The sequence below is a fragment of the Callionymus lyra genome, chromosome 13 (genome assembly GCF_982586985.1).
Source record: "Callionymus lyra chromosome 13, fCalLyr1.hap1.1, whole genome shotgun sequence".
Classification (NCBI taxonomy): Eukaryota; Metazoa; Chordata; class Actinopteri; order Syngnathiformes; family Callionymidae; genus Callionymus; species Callionymus lyra.
In genome coordinates, this window is record NC_141830.1 from 6136574 (window position 1) to 6155742 (window position 19169).

General features: G+C 41.2%; 2 protein-coding genes and 9 non-coding genes across 11 annotated transcripts in view; 9 read left to right on the plus strand and 2 right to left on the minus strand.

The window, feature by feature from the left end:
• The window catches only part of LOC148067142 (E3 SUMO-protein ligase ZBED1-like), a 60733-nt gene that overhangs the window by 3306 nt on the left and 38258 nt on the right, over window positions 1-19169 (minus strand). The window lies entirely within an intron of this gene.
• Window positions 724-888, plus strand: LOC148067143 (U1 spliceosomal RNA). Its single transcript, XR_015713279.1, has one exon. It is a non-coding gene; the product is annotated as a U1 spliceosomal RNA (small nuclear RNA).
• trnay-gua (transfer RNA tyrosine (anticodon GUA)) lies at window positions 2085-2171 on the plus strand. The gene is given in 2 exon segments: window positions 2085-2121; window positions 2136-2171. It is a non-coding gene; the product is annotated as a tRNA-Tyr (tRNA).
• Window positions 3850-5233, minus strand: LOC148067145 (E3 SUMO-protein ligase ZBED1-like). The gene has a single exon (XM_087806018.1). It carries the CDS (start codon window positions 5138-5140, stop codon window positions 3866-3868), a length of 1275 nt encoding a protein of 424 aa, XP_087662144.1. The 5' UTR covers window positions 5141-5233; the 3' UTR covers window positions 3850-3865.
• trnaa-agc (transfer RNA alanine (anticodon AGC)) lies at window positions 7585-7657 on the plus strand. The gene has a single exon. It is a non-coding gene; the product is annotated as a tRNA-Ala (tRNA).
• On the plus strand, window positions 9584-9748 carry LOC148067147 (U1 spliceosomal RNA). Its single transcript, XR_015713284.1, has one exon. It is a non-coding gene; the product is annotated as a U1 spliceosomal RNA (small nuclear RNA).
• On the plus strand, window positions 10003-10089 carry trnay-gua (transfer RNA tyrosine (anticodon GUA)). Its single transcript is given in 2 exon segments — window positions 10003-10039; window positions 10054-10089. It is a non-coding gene; the product is annotated as a tRNA-Tyr (tRNA).
• trnaa-agc (transfer RNA alanine (anticodon AGC)) lies at window positions 11774-11846 on the plus strand. The gene has a single exon. It is a non-coding gene; the product is annotated as a tRNA-Ala (tRNA).
• trnaa-agc (transfer RNA alanine (anticodon AGC)) lies at window positions 15515-15587 on the plus strand. Its single transcript has one exon. It is a non-coding gene; the product is annotated as a tRNA-Ala (tRNA).
• On the plus strand, window positions 16363-16527 carry LOC148067151 (U1 spliceosomal RNA). The gene has a single exon (XR_015713271.1). It is a non-coding gene; the product is annotated as a U1 spliceosomal RNA (small nuclear RNA).
• On the plus strand, window positions 17721-17807 carry trnay-gua (transfer RNA tyrosine (anticodon GUA)). The gene is given in 2 exon segments: window positions 17721-17757; window positions 17772-17807. It is a non-coding gene; the product is annotated as a tRNA-Tyr (tRNA).

A 19169-nucleotide genomic window follows, 5' to 3' on the forward strand; every position in this document is an offset into this window, starting at 1 on the left:
GATTATATCTCTTCACTGGCATGGGAGCGTCTTGGAATCCCTCAGTCGGAGCTGGCAGATGTTGCGAGGGAGAAGGTCGTTTCAGGCTCTCTGTTGAAGCTGCTGCCCCCGCGACCAGGCGACGGATAAGCGGGTGACGATGGATGGATGGATGGTGTTCTCTCAAGCAACAACTAGGACAAAACAGAGTTGTCTGTTAAAGTTGTGTTCACAAGTTTTGTTGCAATCCTGGTTTGAAACTTTGGGATCTGTGACCTTCAATAGCTCCGTTGGTAGAGCAGAGGACTGTAGTGGTCACTTCAGGCATCCTTAGGTCACTTTTCAAATCATTAACTAGGAAGTTTTTAGTTTTGCACCTCACCACCAGAGGGGGGTTAGCTCAGATGGTAGAGCGCTCGCTTAGCATGTGAGAGGTATCTGATGCTGGTACAATCTTTTCATCTTTTAAAGATGTGTCAACCTTGGCTAAGTGACTGTTGTTTTCCTGAGGGGGGAGGGGAGCTCCTCTATGCGCTGTTCTTGCAATGCATCCTGGGTAAAGTACTTATTCTTCCTGGTAAATGTGTTTAAACGTCTTTAGTTTGTACATTTTCTCGCACATGTAATGAAGCTTTTATTCAGGAACAACATTTGATTGTATTAATACTATTATATTGTATTATTCTCCACGAGTGTGTGTGTTGTGCTCACGAGTCACTGCAGTACTGCAGGCGTGTACAACTCATACTTACCTGGCAGGGGAGATACCATGATCAAGAAGGTGGTTCACCCAGGGCGAGGCTCAGCCATTGCACTTTAGGTTGTGCTGACCCCTGCGAATTCCCCAAATGTGGGAATCTTGACTGCATAATTTCTGGTAGTGGGGGACTGCGTTCGCGCTCTCCCCTGATCTCGTTGTACAAAGAAAGCTGTTTCATGTCTTCTGAATATAACCATTTGCATTACATGCTGCTGTCACTAGTGATGGTGAGATGAAGCCTCATGAAGCACTGAAGCCTCCCAGCCGAGTAGTTCACCTTTGGAGCAAAGCCTCGTGAGGCTTCATTTGCACGACCATGCCATCATGTGGACAATTGGGAGCATTGCATCTTTGTGCGCAAATGATTCTGATATTAAAAAATGTGCTTGACAACCTTGTTTTTTTTTAAATAATTATTCATTTTTATTTAAATGGTCGTCTCCAAGCTCTCATGCAGGCCCTATAATGCCTCAGCATTGATGAAGTGTTGTTGTTGTATCCAATTTCCTTGGAACACAACAGACACTTCACCTTTTCAAAATGAAAAAAAAAAAAGATGGATATAGGATATAAGTACAAGGCATGTCCAATGGAAACTATATATATATATATATATATATACACCCATTATTATCTTTTATATATATATATATATATATATATATATATATATATATATATATACTTTATATGTGTATATATAAAATATAATAATGGGTCTGTGTGTATATATATATATATATATATACTGTATATAGTATATATAATAATGGGTGTGTGTCTGTGAGAATATATTAATCACAGGCTGTGATTCGCAGCCTATATTCCAACATCATTATACCTTTCTAGGAGAGATCTGCTCAAAATGCTGCCACACGGGGGAAAAACGCCTTTTTCTCGCCGGTTCCATGATACTAGTAGTAAACCAAAGTTTGCTATAGTCAACAATCCGCCAATCCAAGAGATGTTTCGTTTCCATTGCATTTCGAGGCCACTTTTATTCTGAGTTTCGCGGGAAGTTCACGAGCGATTACCGAACTGGTCACGTGACGGTTCGGTTCGCGAGGCCTCGGACGTCATCACTACGTCACCACCTACGTAACCAACACACGCCTCGATACACGCTTCATGAAAAAATTCCTGGATTACTCGACACACGCTTCGAAGCCTCGACACAATCGGTAACATCACTAGTCTTAGTTGACCAGACAGTCTTATGATGGGCTTTTATTGTGATTTTTTTCACTCTGAGCACTTTATTTTTACTCAACTATTTCCTGTGTTTTTCTCTCAAGCGACAACTAGGACGAAAAATTGTTTTTGTGTTACATCACTTGATATGTGACCTTCGATAGCTCAGTTGGTAGAGCGGAGGACTGTAGTGGTCACATCACACATCCTTAGGTCGCTGGTTCAAATCCGGCTCGAAGGACTTTTTCTTTCAGTTGTGCTGACCTGCGATTTTCCCAAATGTATGCATCTGGACTGCATGAACAATTTGACAGTGACAATCAGGAACAGTAAACAATACAGTATTAATAGATAAAAAATGGTATCTTGCCTGTGTACTTTCCAGAACTGCAGTGATGTGTATATCAGTTTTTGTGCTGCACCATCCGACCGACTCTCTCACAGCACTGGCATGAGAGCGGACCAGAGCTGCTTCCTCCATCGCATCAGGCTTCCCACAAGATGTGTATGGAAGTGTGCATCGCTAGCGCTGGTTCCTTGAGTGTTGAATCCCTTCAAACATGTATCAATCAATGACATTGAAATCATGCTAGATAATAAATATCATTCAAGTCACTAAACCGTTGTCTTGTCACTGAGCAGGGGAGTAATGTCCGTGACCGACTAGTTCGCTGTTTGTACGACATTTCTGGGATGAGGTGAGAAATGCATCACAACTGAATCAGTGCAACCACCTCTCACCTGCAGAGAACACAACAGAACTGCTGTTAAACAACAACGAAAAGTAGACGAAGAGGCTGGAAACCATTGTTTAATAACTTAAGGTTTGAATGTAACTAGTTAAAAATGAATATAAAAAAAACTTGTTCTGTGACAAACAAAAGATAATTACATACATTTAAAAAAAATACTAAAACAAACATTGGAACATACTAAGGAGATTCACAATCAAACTATACATTATGAACGCATTTGTCTTATAAATTTATCCAAAAAACAACCTAAACTTTCCTTTGATAACGAAGGATAATGAAGATGTTTTCAAAGCACAGTAGTGTCGCGTTTATTTGTTAAATGGATCAAAATGAAGTCAAAGAATACAGAAACATGAACTTACCTCACTCGCTCTGATGAACGTCACAAATAAACATCTTCACTCAGTAGTAAACAAATGTAGCGGAGGAAGTACATGAGTGTGGGCAGGAGGCGGGAGAACATGATTGTTGGAGGGAGTGAGTGATTGGTCAAAAGAAATACCGACAGAGGGATGTGATTGGTCTGGAGCACAGAAGTTAGAGCAAAAGTAAGAGTTAAGTGATTGGTCATTTGTTCTTAAGTTGTTCTTATATTCACCTTACATTGGCAGACATGACAGAATACTGTAGGCGCATGCGAGAGGTAGCAGGTTCGATACCTTCATCCTCCTAAAATACTTATTTTCCAGCTGATTTATTAGTGCTGATCTCTATAAGACCAGGGTCAGCAGGTTTCTGGTGAATGTAAATCCTGACCCGTAAGACAAAGACATTCAGAACCAAATTCATTTCTTGACCCTGTGGATACTTCACTTGCTACTAGGGCTGCCACAAACGATTATTTTGATAGTCGACTAGTCACCGACTATTTTTTTCGATTAGTCGACTAATCGGATAATGCGTAAATTTAATGCATAACATACATCTTATCGCACCAGCATGCAGCTGCTCTTATACAACAATCATTAGCTTTCAGCTTTAAGTGTTTAAGGTATATGCTAACTAAAAATGAAGACAATTAAAATGATAGTTCATTAAAGCTTTAATGAAATATGTTTGTAACAAACAATTATTTAACTGTGTAGACAGTGCAAACAGGAACAGCTGAGTAAAAGGATAAGGCATTGGCCTTAACAACACAAAAATAAATAGGCCTACACTCTAACTATATAATCCAAAACTACACAATGCTCTTGTTCATAGCCAGGAAAGTTAGCATTTCTACACGTTTAGGCGAAAGGCTTGCTCTCTTTTGAGAGCAGATGTTCCCTGCTGCTGAGAAAATCCGCTCAGACGGGGTGGAGGTTGCAGGGATGCACAGAAAAGATTTTGCTAGCTTTGACAGCGTGGGGAAACGCCCCTCATTTTCACTCCACCATTTCAGAGGATCATCCTTTTTAGAGAGTGTGGCCTCTCCAAAGTACATCCGAACTTCACTGATCACAACTTGGATCTTGCGGTCCTCCTCAGATTCTCCTTCATTTTCACTCAAACTGTCTGTGTCAGACTGAAGGAGGGTTTCCAGAGCACTCTTTCTGCCTGAACCATTGGCCCTCTGCAGTTTTGCATCCTGTGTCCCAGTCGTTTTTCTTTCTTGTACAGCAAGCACTTCAACATACTCCTGCAATCTGTTGCCATCTTCAGGAGTCAAAAACTTCAGTTTTCTGTATCTGGGGTCCAAGGCCGCTGCAAGAATAACTGGATTTTCTTTGTCGGCTGAGATAGTGCAAACACTGCCCCATCTCTGTGTTATCCCTTTTTCTGCACTGGTAATGAAAGATTTCCCTGAGCTTGTCTGGAATTGGCTTTGGTGTACAGCCCGTGTCAGCCCTCTGACCACCTGTGGAAGACCTGAAATGGTTGTGTACTGCTGTCCACTAAGGTAAACAGTAGCGGTCTCAAAAGGCGCCAACCCTTCCTTCAGTTCTTGAAGCAGTTCCCACTGCTCTGGCTTCAAGTCGAAGTAGTGTTTCCCCCTTTGAGTGACCTCGGGATCGGAGAGAGTGGCAGTGAGTGGCCAGCGTTGTTCGAGGAGTCTCTCTATCATATGGAATGTACTGTTCCATCTTGTACTGACATCCTGGACCAGTGCATTTTTCTTAACATTCATTTGCTCCTGTTTCATCTTTAACTTTGTACTAGCCAGCTCGCTTCTCTTAAAGTGCTCGACTAGCTGCCTAGCAGCACCTAGTGCTCTGCTGATGGTGTTTTCTTTGAGTGCAGTGTTGACTATTAGCTGGAGTGTGTGTCCAGCACAGCGGATAGAGGCCAATCCATGTTTTTCTTCAAGCAGTCGCATTGCTGCCACCATGTTGGAACCACTGTCATGAACTACTGCTTTTATTTTTCTGGGCAAAATGTCAAACTTTGCTAAAACCTCTTCCATCCATGTCATTATATTTGCACCAGTATGCCTCTCCTCAAGAGGCATGGTGGAAAGATTGAAGGTCTTCATCTTCCAATCTTCAGTCAGGAAATGGCAAGACACACCAAGGTAAGCCTCTGTTGCACGACTGGTCCACACATCAGCAGTCAGAGTGAGGGAACTTTTGATGCCTCTGAGGGTCTCCTTTACCTTAAAGACATGAGATGATTTGGAAGAATAGTAAGCATTAGGAAGAAAATTATACACAGTATCTTTTTTCATAACAATATTTGTCAGTTTATGCATCAAGCTTTACATTTATTTATTAATTCAATAATTCAGTTATCAAATACAGGCAAGTAGGTTAAATAATAAACGTGTGTGTGAGTGAGTGAGTGAGTGAGTGAGTGTGTGTGTGAGAGAGAGAGAGAGTGTGTGGGGGGGAGAGAGTGTGTGAGTGTGTGTGAGAGAGAGAGAGAGTGAGTGAGTGAGTGAGTGTGTGTGTGTGTGTGTGTGTGTGAGAGACAGAGAGAGAGAGTGTGTGAGTGAGGGGGAGAGAGTGAGTGAGAGATCTATGAACTTTTAGGCTAATTATTAAATCATACCCTAACCCTGCTAACCCTAACCCAAAAAACAACCTAAACTTTCCTTTGATAACGAAGGATAATGAAGATGTTTTCAAAGCACAGTAGTGTCGTGTTTATTTGTTAAATTGATCAAAATGAAGTCAAAGAATACAGAAACATGAACTTACCTCACTCACTCTGATGAACGTCACAAATAAACATCTTCACTCAGTAGTAAACAAATGTAGCGGAGGAAGTACATGAGTGTGGGCAGGAGGCGGGAGAACATGATTGTTGGAGGGAGTGAGTGATTGGTCAAAAGAAATACAGACAGAGGGATGTGATTGGTCGGGAGCACAGAAGTTAGAGCAAAAGTAAGAGTTAAGTGATTGGTCATTTGTTCTTAAGTTGTACTTACGTTCACCTTACATTGGCAGACATGACAGAATAGTGTAGGCGCATGCGAGAGGTAGCAGGTTCGATACCTTCATCCTCCTAAAATACTTATTTTCCAGCTGATTTATTAGTGCTGATCTCTAAAAGACCAGGGTCACCAGGTTTCTGGTGAATGTAAATCCTAACCTGTAAGATAAAGACATTCAGAGCCAAATTCATTTCTTGACCCTGTGGATACTTCACTTTCTACTGAACTATAAAGCTGATGAATAAGTTTGTATTACTGGCAGAAACACAAACTTTCTACTCTAGATCAAAGAACAGAATAAGTTGCTCAACAATTGTATTGCATTGACACAAAAGAAGAAGGATGTTAAGATGCTCAAGAATAAGAAGGAACTGAGCAATGGTTTCTGAACCAAAGAGGCTCTGTCTAAGGGTCCATTAATGAAAACTGGGCTTTGGTGTTGTACGCCCAGTACAGGCACTGGAAACCCAGGTACGATTGAAGGCTGCTTTATCGTACCAATTTCACTGGACAAGAATACCTGAACGCAAATGTCCATGACACCATGCAGTTCAGCAACCAACCAACAGAGGGGGATTAGCTCAGATGGTAGAGCGCTCGCTTAGCATGCGAGAGTAAGTAAGTAAGTAAGTAATATTTATTTATATAGCGCTTTTCGAGACCAGGGTCACAAAGCGCTTTAACAATCAAAACAATACTCAAAACAGTACATACTTCAAAGATCAAGACAACACCGAGAACAACACAGGAGTTCGAGAAATTCAAGGAAAAGCCTGAACAAATAGAAACGTCTTAAGATGTTTCTTAAAGGAGTCAGTAGATCCATCAAGCGCAAAGAGAGAGGAAGATTGTTCCAAAGCTTAGGAGCAACAGCCTGAAAAGATTTCTCTCCTCTGGTCCTGAGCCGTGTGCGTGGAACCATAAGTAGCGGGATCGATGCCCGCATCCTCCAGAATACTTATTTTTCCTGCTTATTTTAAAGTGCCGATCTCCAAAAGAATATAGGTTAGAAAGAACTTTATTGTGAAGGCCTTGTACAAGATTTTTGGCTCTCTGCTGCTACAGAAGAAATTTTCGGACACGCAGACCAGGGTCACCAAGTTGCTGGTGAATCCTAACACTGTGAAGCCAAAACCCTAAGACAGAGACCGTGGGAACCAAATACATTTCTTGATCCTGTGGATACCACTTGCTACTAAACTATAAAGTACATACAAACATTTATCTTACTGGAAGGAAAACAGACTTCCTACTAAAGATCATGGAAGAGCAAAAGGTGCTAAACAGTTATATGGCTTTGACACAAAGGAACAAGGATGTTAAGATGCACAAAAACTGTAAATGAACTGAGTAATCATTTCTGAACCCAAGAGGATCTGTCTTAAGGTCCATCAATTGAAACAGGGCTTTGGTCTAGTGCGCCCAGTGCATGTACCGGAAACCCAGGTGAGATAGAGGCTGCTTTATCGTATCAATTTCACCAGATAAGAATGCCTGAATGAAAATGTCCAAGACACCATGCAGTTCAGCAACCAACCGCCAGAGGGGGATTAGCTCAGATGGTAGAGCGCTCGCTTAGCATGTGAGAGGTAGCGGGATCGATGCCCGCATCCTCCAGAAAAGCTATCTGGATACTTTTCCTGCTTATTTAAAAGTCTCTAAAACAAAAAACCAGTTAAACCTTTGAAGCACAGGTGGGAACTGGCGATGAAATCTGCGAGCAACGTATACCAAGGAGACACGTTACCTCAGGGAACTAGAAATATTTAGGTTTCAATTCAGACGACAAATCCCAAAAACAGTAGAAACAACGACGGGAAACACTACAAATTCACACAGCAACCCTAGGAACCACCACAAGGTCCTTTTACAAATAATATCAGTCAACAACTCTGGTAAAGATGGGAAAGCGGAAGGCAACTTCAAAAACCGTAATAAAATGCATCGTTTGCTTCTGTCACTCCGTATGAAAACAATTCAAAGCAACACAAAGCGCTAACCGCAGCCGTTACGCGATGAATCGCAAAAAGCATACTTTCAGTCAATTCAGTGTGTAATGATGGCTTTTTGGATCTTATAAAGATATCAAGTGCCTTCTCACACGTACTTCACACACGTTGCAATCCCAGAGGCGTATGAAACTTGTGTCAAGACTGTAAAGGCAGAACTGAGTGAAGTGGATTTTTTAAGCTAGCACTACCGACATGTGGTCCAGTCGAACCACTGAGCCCTACATGAGTTTTACCCTCCACTTTTTGACAAAAAAATGGGAACTCAATACATGCTGCGTTGAAGTTTCTTGCACATATATTTAAACCAAAAGGGTGAGTGAAGACTGTAAATAGTTGATTGTAACTCTGTCAGGTGATGCAATCTTATGCCGATACATTCTGTAACTCAAGTTTGCATGACTGTAATCTTGACCCTGTGGATACTTCACTTGCTACTGAACAATAAAGCTGATGAATTAGTTTGTATTACTGGCAGAAACACAAACTTTCTACTCTAGATCAAAGAACAGAAGAAGTTGCTCAACAATTTTATTGCATTGCCACAAAGGAACAAGTATGTTAAGATGCTCAACAATGTGAAGGAATAGGGCAATGATTTCTGAACCAAAGAGGCTCAGGGCTTCGGTGTTGTACGCCCAGTACAGCCACTGGAAACCCTGGTAAAATTGAAGGTCGTGGAAATAAGTCAAATGAGGTGGTTCGGGCATCTCTTGAGGATGCCCCCCGGGCACCTCCCTTTGAAGGAGTTCCAGAAGCGACCAGCTGGGAGGAGACCAAGGGGTCGACCCAGGACCAGGTGGAGAGATTATATCTCTTCACTGGCATGGGAGCGTCTTGGAATCCCTCAGTCGGAGCTGGCAGATGTTGCGAGGGAGAAGGTCGTTTCGGGCTCTCTGTTGAAGCTGCTGCCCCCGCGACCAGGCGACGGATAAGCGGGTGACGATGGATGGATGGATGGTGTTCTCTCAAGCAACAACTAGGACTAAACAGTTGTCTGTTAAAGTTGTGTTCACAAGTTTTGTTGCAATCCTGGTTTGAAACTTTGGGATCTGTGACCTTCAATAGCTCCGTTGGTAGAGCAGAGGACTGTAGTGGTCACTTCAGGCATCCTTAGGTCACTTTTCAAATCATTAACTAGGAAGTTTTTAGTTTTGCACCTCACCACCAGAGGGGGGTTAGCTCAGATGGTAGAGCGCTCGCTTAGCATGTGAGAGGTATCTGATGCTGGTACAATCTTTTCATCTTTTAAAGATGTGTCAACCTTGGCTAAGTGACTGTGGATTGTTGTTTTCCTGAGGGGGGAGGGGAGCTCCTCTATGCGCTGTTCTTGCAATGCATCCTGGGTAAAGTTCTTATTCTTCCTGGTAAATGTGTTTAAACATCTTTAGTTTGTACATTTTCTCACACATGTAATGAAGCTTTTATTCAGGAACAACATTTGATTGTATTAATACTATTATATTGTATTATTCTCCACGAGTGTGTGTGTTGTGCTCACGAGTCACTGCAGTACTGCAGGCGTGTACAACTCATACTTACCTGGCAGGGGAGATACCATGATCAAGAAGGTGGTTCACCCAGGACGAGGCTCAGCCATTGCACTTTAGGTTGTGCTGACCCCTGCGAATTCCCCAAATGTGGGAATCTCGACTGCATTATTTCTGGTAGTGGGGGACTGCGTTCGCGCTCTCCCCTGATCTCGTTGTACAAAGAAAGCTGTTTCACGTCTTCTAAATATAACCATTTGCATTACATGCTGCTGTCACACAGTCTTCAGGCTCACACATCAACAATCTAAAGAGGTCTTAATTGACCAACCAGTTATTATGCGCTTTTATTGTGAATTTTTCAACTCTGAGCACTTTATTTTTACTCAACTATTTCCCTTTTTTTCTCTGAAGCGACGACTAGGACGAAACACACTTGTCTGTTACATCAGTGGACATTTGACCTTCGATAGCTCAGTTGGTAGAGCGGAGGACTGTAGTGGTCACATCAGACATCCTTAGGTCGCTGGTTCAAATCCGGCTCGAAGGACTTTTTATTTCAGTTGTGCTGACCTGCGATTTTCCCAAATGTATGCATCTGGACTGCATGAAGGACAATTTGACAGTGACAATCAGGAATAGTAAACAATACAGTATTAATAGATAAAAAATAGTATCTTGCCTGTTACTTTCCAGAACTGCAGTGATGTGTATATCAGTTTTTGTGCTGCACCATCCGACCGACTCTCTCACAGCACTGGCATGAGAGCGGACCAGAGCTGCTTCCTCCATCGCATCAGGCTTCCCACAAGATGTGTATGGAAGTGTGCATCGCTAGCGCTGGTTCCTTGAGTGTTGAATCCCTTCAAACATGTATCAATCAATGACATTGAAATCATGCTAGATAATAAATATCATTCAAGTCACTAAACCGTTGTCTTGTCACTGAGCAGGGGAGTAATGTCCGTGACCGACTAGTTCGCTGTTTGTACGACATTTCTGGGATGAGGTGAGAAATGCATCACAACTGAATCAGTGCAACCACCTCTCACCTGCAGAGAACACAACAGAACTGCTGTTAAACAACAACGAAAAGTAGACGAAGAGGCTGGAAACCATTGTTTAATAACTTAAGGTTTGAATGTAACTAGTTAAAAATGAATATAAAAAAAACTTGTTCTGTGACAAACAAAAGATAATCACATACATTTAAAAAAAAATACTAAAACAAACATTGGAACATACTAAGGAGATTCACAATTAAACTATACATTATGAACGCATTTGTCTTATAAATTTATCCAAAAAACAACCTAAACTTTCCTTTGATAACGAAGGATAATGAGATGTTTTCAAAGCACAGTAGTGTCGTGTTTATTTGTTAAATGGATCAAAATGAAGTCAAAGAATACAGAAACATGAACTTACCTCACTCGCTCTGATGAACGTCACAAATAAACATCTTCACTCAGTAGTAAACAAATGTAGCGGAGGAAGTACATGAGTGTGGGCAGGAGGCGGGAGAACATGATTGTTGGAGGGAGTGAGTGATTGGTCAAAAGAAATACCGACAGAGGGATGTGATTGGTCGGGAGCACAGAAGTTAGAGCAAAAGTAAGAGTTAAGTGATTGGTCATTTGTTCTTAAGTTGTACTTACGTTCACCTTACATTGGCAGACATGACAGAATACTGTAGGCGCATGCGAGAGGTAGCAGGTTCGATACCGTCATCCTCCTAAAATAATTATTTTCCAGCTGATTTATTAGTGCTGATCTCTATAAGACCAGGGTCACCAGGTTTCTGGTGAATGTAAATCCTAACCCGTAAGACAAAGACATTCAGAACCAAATTCATTTCTTGACCCTGTGGATACTTCACTTTCTACTGAACAATAAAGCTGATGAATAAGTTTGTATTACTGGCAGAAACACAAACTTTCTACTCTAGATCAAAGAACAGAATAAGTTGCTCAACAATTTTATTGCATTAACACAAAGGAACAAGGATGTTAAGATGCTCAACAATGTGAAGGAACTGGGCAATGATTTCTGAACCAAAGAGACTCTGTCTAAGGGTCCAGAAATGAAAACTGTGCTTTGGTGTTGTACGCCCAGTACAGGCACTGGAAACCCAGGTAAGATTGAAGGCTGCTTTATCGTACCAATTTCACTGGACAAGAATACCTGAACGCAAATGTCCATGACACCATGCAGTTCAGTAACCAACCACCAGAGGGGGATTAGCTCAGATGGTAGAGCGCTCGCTTAGCATGCGAGAGGTAGCGGGATCGATGCCCGCATCCTCCAGAATACTTATTTTCTCGCTTATTTAAAAGTTCTGATGTATAAAACAATATCAAACTACAGTTAAAACTTTGAAGCACAGGTGTCAAACCTGTCCAGCAACACACTGTGATGATTTTTGATCCAACCATTCAAGCACATATATTTAAATCAAAAGGGTGACTGAAGACTGTAACCAGTTGATTCTCAGTCAGGTGATGCAATTTAAGCCGATACTTAATTCTTTATCTCATGTTTAATTGACTAATTGTAACAAAAACCTGCATCTATGCCCTTTGGGTGTGTTTGACACCCCTGCTATGAAGTTGATGACCTTGTGAAGGCCTTGTACAAGATTTTTGGCTCTCTGCTGCTACCGAAGACATTTTCGGACAAGCAGACCAGGGTCACCAAGTTGCTGGTGAATCCTAACACTGTGAAGCCAAAACCCTAAGACAGAGACCGTGGGAACCAAATGCATTTCTTGATCCTGTTGATACCACTTGTTACTAAACTATAAAGTACATACAAACATTTATCTTACTGGAAGGAAAACAGACTTCCTACTAAAGATCATGGAAGAGCAAATGGTGCTGAAAACAAAAATTCATGTGATAACAATACTACAAAATCCGATGGCATTTTGACATGTGACGTCACATGTATTTCCGGTTTTATTCTAAATAAAATGGTCCGGTGATTTTTTTTCCCAGATGCTATCTGATGTCGTTTTGTCTAATATCACGTTGTTATCACATGCACTTCCGGTTCAATTTGCAATAAAATGGTTCGCTTATTTTTCCCAGACGCTATCTGATGTAGTTTTGTCTGGGGACTTTTATTTTGAAGGTTGACAAAGTTCGATCTGACGGAGGTTTGTCTGAGGCTGTTTTGTCTGATTCCTGACTATGTACATTCCCAAAGTTAGCAAAACTTTGTATTCTTGCCTTTTTTTTTTTTAAACGTGTTCATCTGTAAATCTTCTGCTTGAATTGTGAATTTCCGAACTCAGATAAATAAAACTATCTATCTAATGTTCTTTATAAGTAAGATATATTAAAGCCTAAGGCTGCTTCGTCTGACGGATGTTTTTCTGAGGCTGCTTCATCTGAAGGACTGATACCTGACGATGTCCTAAAATGTACACTGTACAGCTGAGATCGAAGGCTGCTTTATCGTACCAATTTCACTGGATAAGAATGCCTGAATGCAAATTTACAAGACACCATGCAGTTCAGAAGTCAACCACCAGAGGGGGATTAGCTCAGATGGTAGAGCGCTCGCTTAGCATGCGAGAGGTAGCGGGATCTATGCCCGCATCCTCCAGAAAAGCTATCTGGATACTTTTCCTGCTTATTTAAAAGTCTCTAAAACAAAAAACCAGTTAAACTTTTGAAGCACAGGTGGGAACTGGCGATGAAATCTGCGAGCAACGTATACCAAGGAGACACGTTACCTCAGGGAACTAGAAATATTTAGGTTTCAATTCAGACGACAAATCCCCAAAACAGTAGAAACAACGACGGGAAACACTACAAATTCACACAGCCACCTTAGGAACCACCACAAGGTCCTTTTACAAATAATATCAGTCAACAACTCTGGTAAAGATGGGAAAGCGGAAGGCAACTTCAAAAACCGTAATAAAATGCATCGTTTGCTTCTGTCACTCCTTATGAAAACAATTCAAAGCAACACAAAGTGCTAACCGCAGCCGTTACGCGATGAATCGCAAAAAGCATACTTTCAGTCAATTCAGTGTGTAATGATGGCTTTTTGGATCTTATAAAGATATCAAGTGCCTTCTCACACGTACTTCACACACGTTGCAATCCCAGAGGCGTATGAAACTTGTGTCAAGACTGTAAAGGCAGAACTGAGTGAAGTGGATTTTTTAAGCTAGCACCACCGACATGTGGTCCAGTCGAACCACTGAGCCCTACATGAGTTTTACCCTCCACTTTTTGACAAAAAAATGGGAACTCAATACATGCTGCGTTGAAGTTTCTTGCACATATATTTAAACCAAAAGGGTGAGTGAAGACTGTAAATAGTTGATTGTAACTCTGTCAGGTGATGCAATCTTATGCCGATACATTCTGTAACTCATGTTTGCATGACTGTAATCTTGACCCTGTGGATACTTCACTTGCTACTGAACTATAAAGCTGATGAATTAGTTTGTATTACTGGCAGAAACACAAACTTTCTACTCTAGATCAAAGAACAGAATAAGTTGCTCAACAATCTTATTGCATTGCCACAAAGGAACAAGTATGTTAAGATGCTCAACAATGTGAAGGAATAGGGCAATGATTTCTGAACCAAAGAGGCTCAGGGCTTCGGTGTTGTACGCCCAGTACAGGCACTGGAAACCCAGGTAAGATTGAAGGCTGCTTTATCGTACCAATTTCACTGGATATGAATACCTGAATTCAAATATCCAAGACACCATGCAGTTCAGAAGTCAACCAGCAGAGGGGGATTAGCTCTGATGGTAGAGCGCTCGCTCTAAAACTTTGAAGCACAGGTGTCAAACCTGTAGAGCAACACGCTGAGATGATTTTGGATCCAACCATTCAAGCACATATATTTAAGCCAAAAGGGTGACTGGAGACTGTAACCAGTTGATTCTCAGTCAGGTGATGCAATTTAAGCCGATACTTAATTCTTTATCTCATGTTTAATTGACTAATTGTAACAAAAACCTGCATCTATGCCCTTTGGGTGTGTTTGACACCCCTGCTATGAAGTTGATGACCTTGTGAAGGCCTTGTACAAGATTTTTGGCTCTCTGCTTCTACCGAAGACATTTTCGGACAAGCAGACCAGGGTCACCAAGTTGCTGGTGAATCCTAACACTGTGAAGCCAAAACCCTAAGACAGAGACCGTGGGAACCAAATGCATTTCTTGATCCTGTGGATACCACTTGTTACTAAACTATAAAGTACATACAAACATTTATCTTACTCGAAGGAAAACAGACTTCCTACTAAAGATCATGGAAGAGCAAATGGTGCTGAAAACAAAAATTCATGTGATAACAATACTACAAAATCCGATGGCATTTTGACATGTGACGTCACATGTATTTCCGGTTTTATTCTAAATAAAATGGTCCGGTGATTTTTTTCCCAGATGCTATCTGATGTCGTTTTGTCTAATATCACTTCGTTATCACATGCACTTCCGGTTCAATTTGCAATAAAATGGTTCGCTTATTTTTCCCAGACGCTATCTGATGTAGTTTTGTCTGGGGACTTTTATTTTGAAGGTTGACAAAGTTCGATCTGACGGAGGTTTTTCTGATGCCGTTTGGTCTGATTCCTGACTATGTACATTCCCAAAGTTAGCAAAACTTTGTATTCTTGCCTTTTAATTTTTTTAAACGTGTTCATCTGTAAATCTTCTGCTTGAATTGTGAATTTCCGAACTCAGATAAAGAAAACTATCTATCTAATGTTCTTTATAAGTAAGATGTATTAAAGCCTAAGGCTGCTTCGTCTGACGGATGTTTTTCTGAGGCTGCTTCATCTGAAGGATGAAGCCGTTTGGTCTGATACCTGACGATGTCCTAAAATGTACACTGTACAAGTGAGATAGAGGCTGCTTTATCGTACCAATTTCACCAGATAAGAATGCCTGAATGCAAATTTCCATACACCATGCAGTTCAGAACTCAACCACCAGAGGGGGATTAGCTCAGATGGTAGAGCGCTCGCTTAGCATGCGAGAGGTAGCGGGATCGATGCCCGCATCCTCCAGAATACTTATTTTCTCACTTATTTAAAAGTTCTGACATATAAAACAAGAGATTATATCTCTTCACTGGCATGGGAGCGTCTTGGAATCCCTCAGTCAGAGCTGGCAGATGTTGCGAGGGAGAAGGTCGTTTCGGGCTCTCTGTTGAAGCTGCTGCCCCCGCGACCAGGCGACGGATAAGCGGGTGACGATGGATGGATGGATGGTGTTCTCTCAAGCAACAACTAGGACAAAACAGTTGTCTGTTAAAGTTGTGTTCAAGTTTTGTTGCAATCCTGGTTTGAAACTTTGGGATCTGTGACCTTCAATAGCTCCGTTGGTAGAGCAGAGGACTGTAGTGGTCACTTCAGGCATCCTTAGGTCACTTTTCAAATCATTAACTAGGAAGTTTTTAGTTTTGCACCTCACCACCAGAGGGGGGTTAGCTCAGATGGTAGAGCGCTCGCTTAGCATGTGAGAGGTATCTGATGCTGGTACAATCTTTTCATCTTTTAAAGATGTGTCAACCTTGGCTAAGTGACTGTGGATTGTTGTTTTCCTGAGGGGGGAGGGGAGCTCCTCTATGCACTGTTCTTGCAATGCATCCTGGGTAAAGTTCTTATTCTTCCTGGTAAATGTGTTTAAACGTCTTTAGTTTGTACATTTTCTCGCACATGTAATGAAGCTTTTATTCAGGAACAACATTTGATTGTATTAATACTATTATATTGTATTATTCTCCATGAGTGTGTGTGTTGTGCTCACGAGTCACTGCAGTACTGCAGGCGTGTACAACTCATACTTACCTGGCAGGGGAGATACCATGATCAAGAAGGTGGTTCACCCAGGGCGAGGCTCAGCCATTGCACTTTAGGTTGTGCTGACCCCTGCGAATTCCCCAAATGTGGGAATCTCGACTGCATAATTTCTGGTAGTGGGGGACTGCGTTCGCGCTCTCCCCTGATCTCGTTGTACAAAGAAAGCTGTTTCATGTCTTCTAAATATAACCATTTGCATTACATGCTGCTGTCACTAGTGATGGCGAGATGAAGCCTCATGAAGCACTGAAGCCTCCCAGCCGAGTAGTTCATCTTTGGAGAAAAGCCTCGTGAGGCTTCATTTGCACGACCATGCCATCATGTGGACAATTGGGAGCATTGCATCTTTGTGCGCAAATGATTCTGATATTAAAAAATGTGCTTGACAACCTTGTTTTTTTTTAAAAATAATTATTCATTTTTATTTAAATGGTCGTCTCCAAGCTCTCATGCAGGCCCTATAATGCCTCAGCATTGATGAAGTTTTGTTGTTGTATCCAATTTCCTGGGAACACAACAGACACTTCACCTTATCAAAATGAAAAAAAAAAAAGATGGATATAAGTACAAGGCATGTCCAATGGAAACTATATATATATATATATATATATACACCCATTATTATCTCTTATATCTATATATATATATATATATACTTTAAATGTGTCTATATAAAATATAATAATGGGTCTGTGTGTATATATGTATGTATATATATATATATATATATATATACTGTATATAGTATATATAATAATGGGTGTGTGTATGTGTCTGTGAGAATATATTAATCACAGGCTGTGATTCGCAGCCTATATTCCAACATCATTATACCTTTCTAGGAGAGATCTGCTCAAAATGCTGCCACACGGGGGAAAAACGCCTTTTTCTCGCCGGTTCCATGATACTAGTAGTAAACCAAAGTTTTCTATAGTCAACAATCCGCCAATCCAAGAGATGTTTCGTTTCCATTGCGTTTCGAGGCCACTTTTATTCTGAGTTTCGCGGGAAGTTCACGAGCGATTACCGAAACGGTCACGTGACGGTTCGGTTCGCGAGGCCTCGAACGTCATCACTACGTCACCACCTACGTAACCAACACACGCCTCGATACACGCTTCATGAAAAAATTCCTGGATTACTCGACACACGCTTCGAAGCCTCGACACAATCGGTAACATCACTAGTCTTAGTTGACCAGACAGTCTTATGATGGGCTTTTATTGTGATTTTTTTCACTCTGAGCACTTTATTTTTACTCAACTATTTCCTGTGTTTTTCTCTCAAGCGACAACTAGGACGAAAAATTGTTTTTGTGTTACATCACTTGATATGTGACCTTCGATAGCTCAGTTGGTAGAGCGGAGGACTGTAGTGGTCACATCAGACATCCTTAGGTCGCCGGTTCAAATCCGGCTCGAAGGACTTTTTCTTCAGTTGTGCTGACCTGCGATTTTCCCAAATGTGGGCTTCTGGACTGCATGAAGGACAATTTGACAGTGACAATCAGGAATAGTAAACAATACAGTATTAATAGATAAAAAATAGTATCTTGCCTGTGTACTTTCCAGAACTGCAGTGATGTGTATATCAGTTTTTGTGCTGCACCATCCGACCGACTCTCTCACAGCACTGGCATGAGAGCGGACCAGAGCTGCTTCCTCCATCGCATCAGGCTTCCCACAAGATGTGTATGGAAGTGTGCATCGCTAGCGCTGGTTCCTTGAGTGTTGAATCCCTTCAAACATGTATCAATCAATGACATTGAAATCATGCTAGATAATAAATATCATTCAAGTCATTAAACCGTTGTCTTGTCACTGAGCAGGGGAGTAATGTCCGTGACCGACTAGTTCGCTGTTTGTACGACATTTCTGGGATGAGGTGAGAAATGCATCACAACTGAATCAGTGCAACCACCTCTCACCTGCAGAGAACACAACAGAACTGCTGTTAAACAACAACGAAAAGTAGACGAAGAGGCTGGAAACCATTGTTTAATAACTTAAGGTTTGAATGTAACTAGTTAAAAATGACTAAAAAAAAACTTGTTCTGTGACAAACAAAAGATAATTACATACATTTAAAAAAAAATACTAAAACAAACATTGGAACATACTAAGGAGATTCACAATTAAACTATACAGTATGAACGCATTTGTCTTATAAATTTATCCAAAAACTACCTAAACTTTCCTTTGATAACGAAGGATAATGAAGATGTTTTCAAAGCACAGTAGTGTCGCGTTTATTTGTTAAATGGATCAAAATGAAGTCAAAGAATACAGAAACATGAACTTACCTCACTCGCTCTGATGAACGTCACAAATAAACATCTTCACTCAGTAGTAAACAAATGTAGCGGAGGAAGTACATGAGTGTGGGCAGGAGGCGGGAGAACATGATTGTTGGAGGGAGTGAGTGATTGGTCAAAAGAAATACCGACAGAGGGATGTGATTGGTCGGGAGCACAGAAGTTAGAGCAAAAGTAAGAGTTAAGTGATTGGTCATTTGTTCTTAAGTTGTACTTACGTTCACCTTACATTGGCAGACATGACAGAATACTGTAGGCGCATGCGAGAGGTAGCAGGTTCGATACCTTCATCCTCCTAAAATACTTATTTTCCAGCTGATTTATTAGTGCTGATCTCTATAAGACCAGGGTCACCAGGTTTCTGGTGAATGTAAATCCTAACCCGTAAGATAAAGACATTCAGAACCAAATTCATTTCTTGACCCTGTGGATACTTCACTTGCTACTAGGGCTGCCACAAACTATTATTTTGA

Excerpts from the sequence above, each read along its gene's own strand:
- LOC148067145 (XM_087806018.1), bottom strand. The coding sequence starts at position 5,140 with ATGAAGACCTTCAATCTTTCCACCATGCCTCTTGAGGAGAGGCATACT.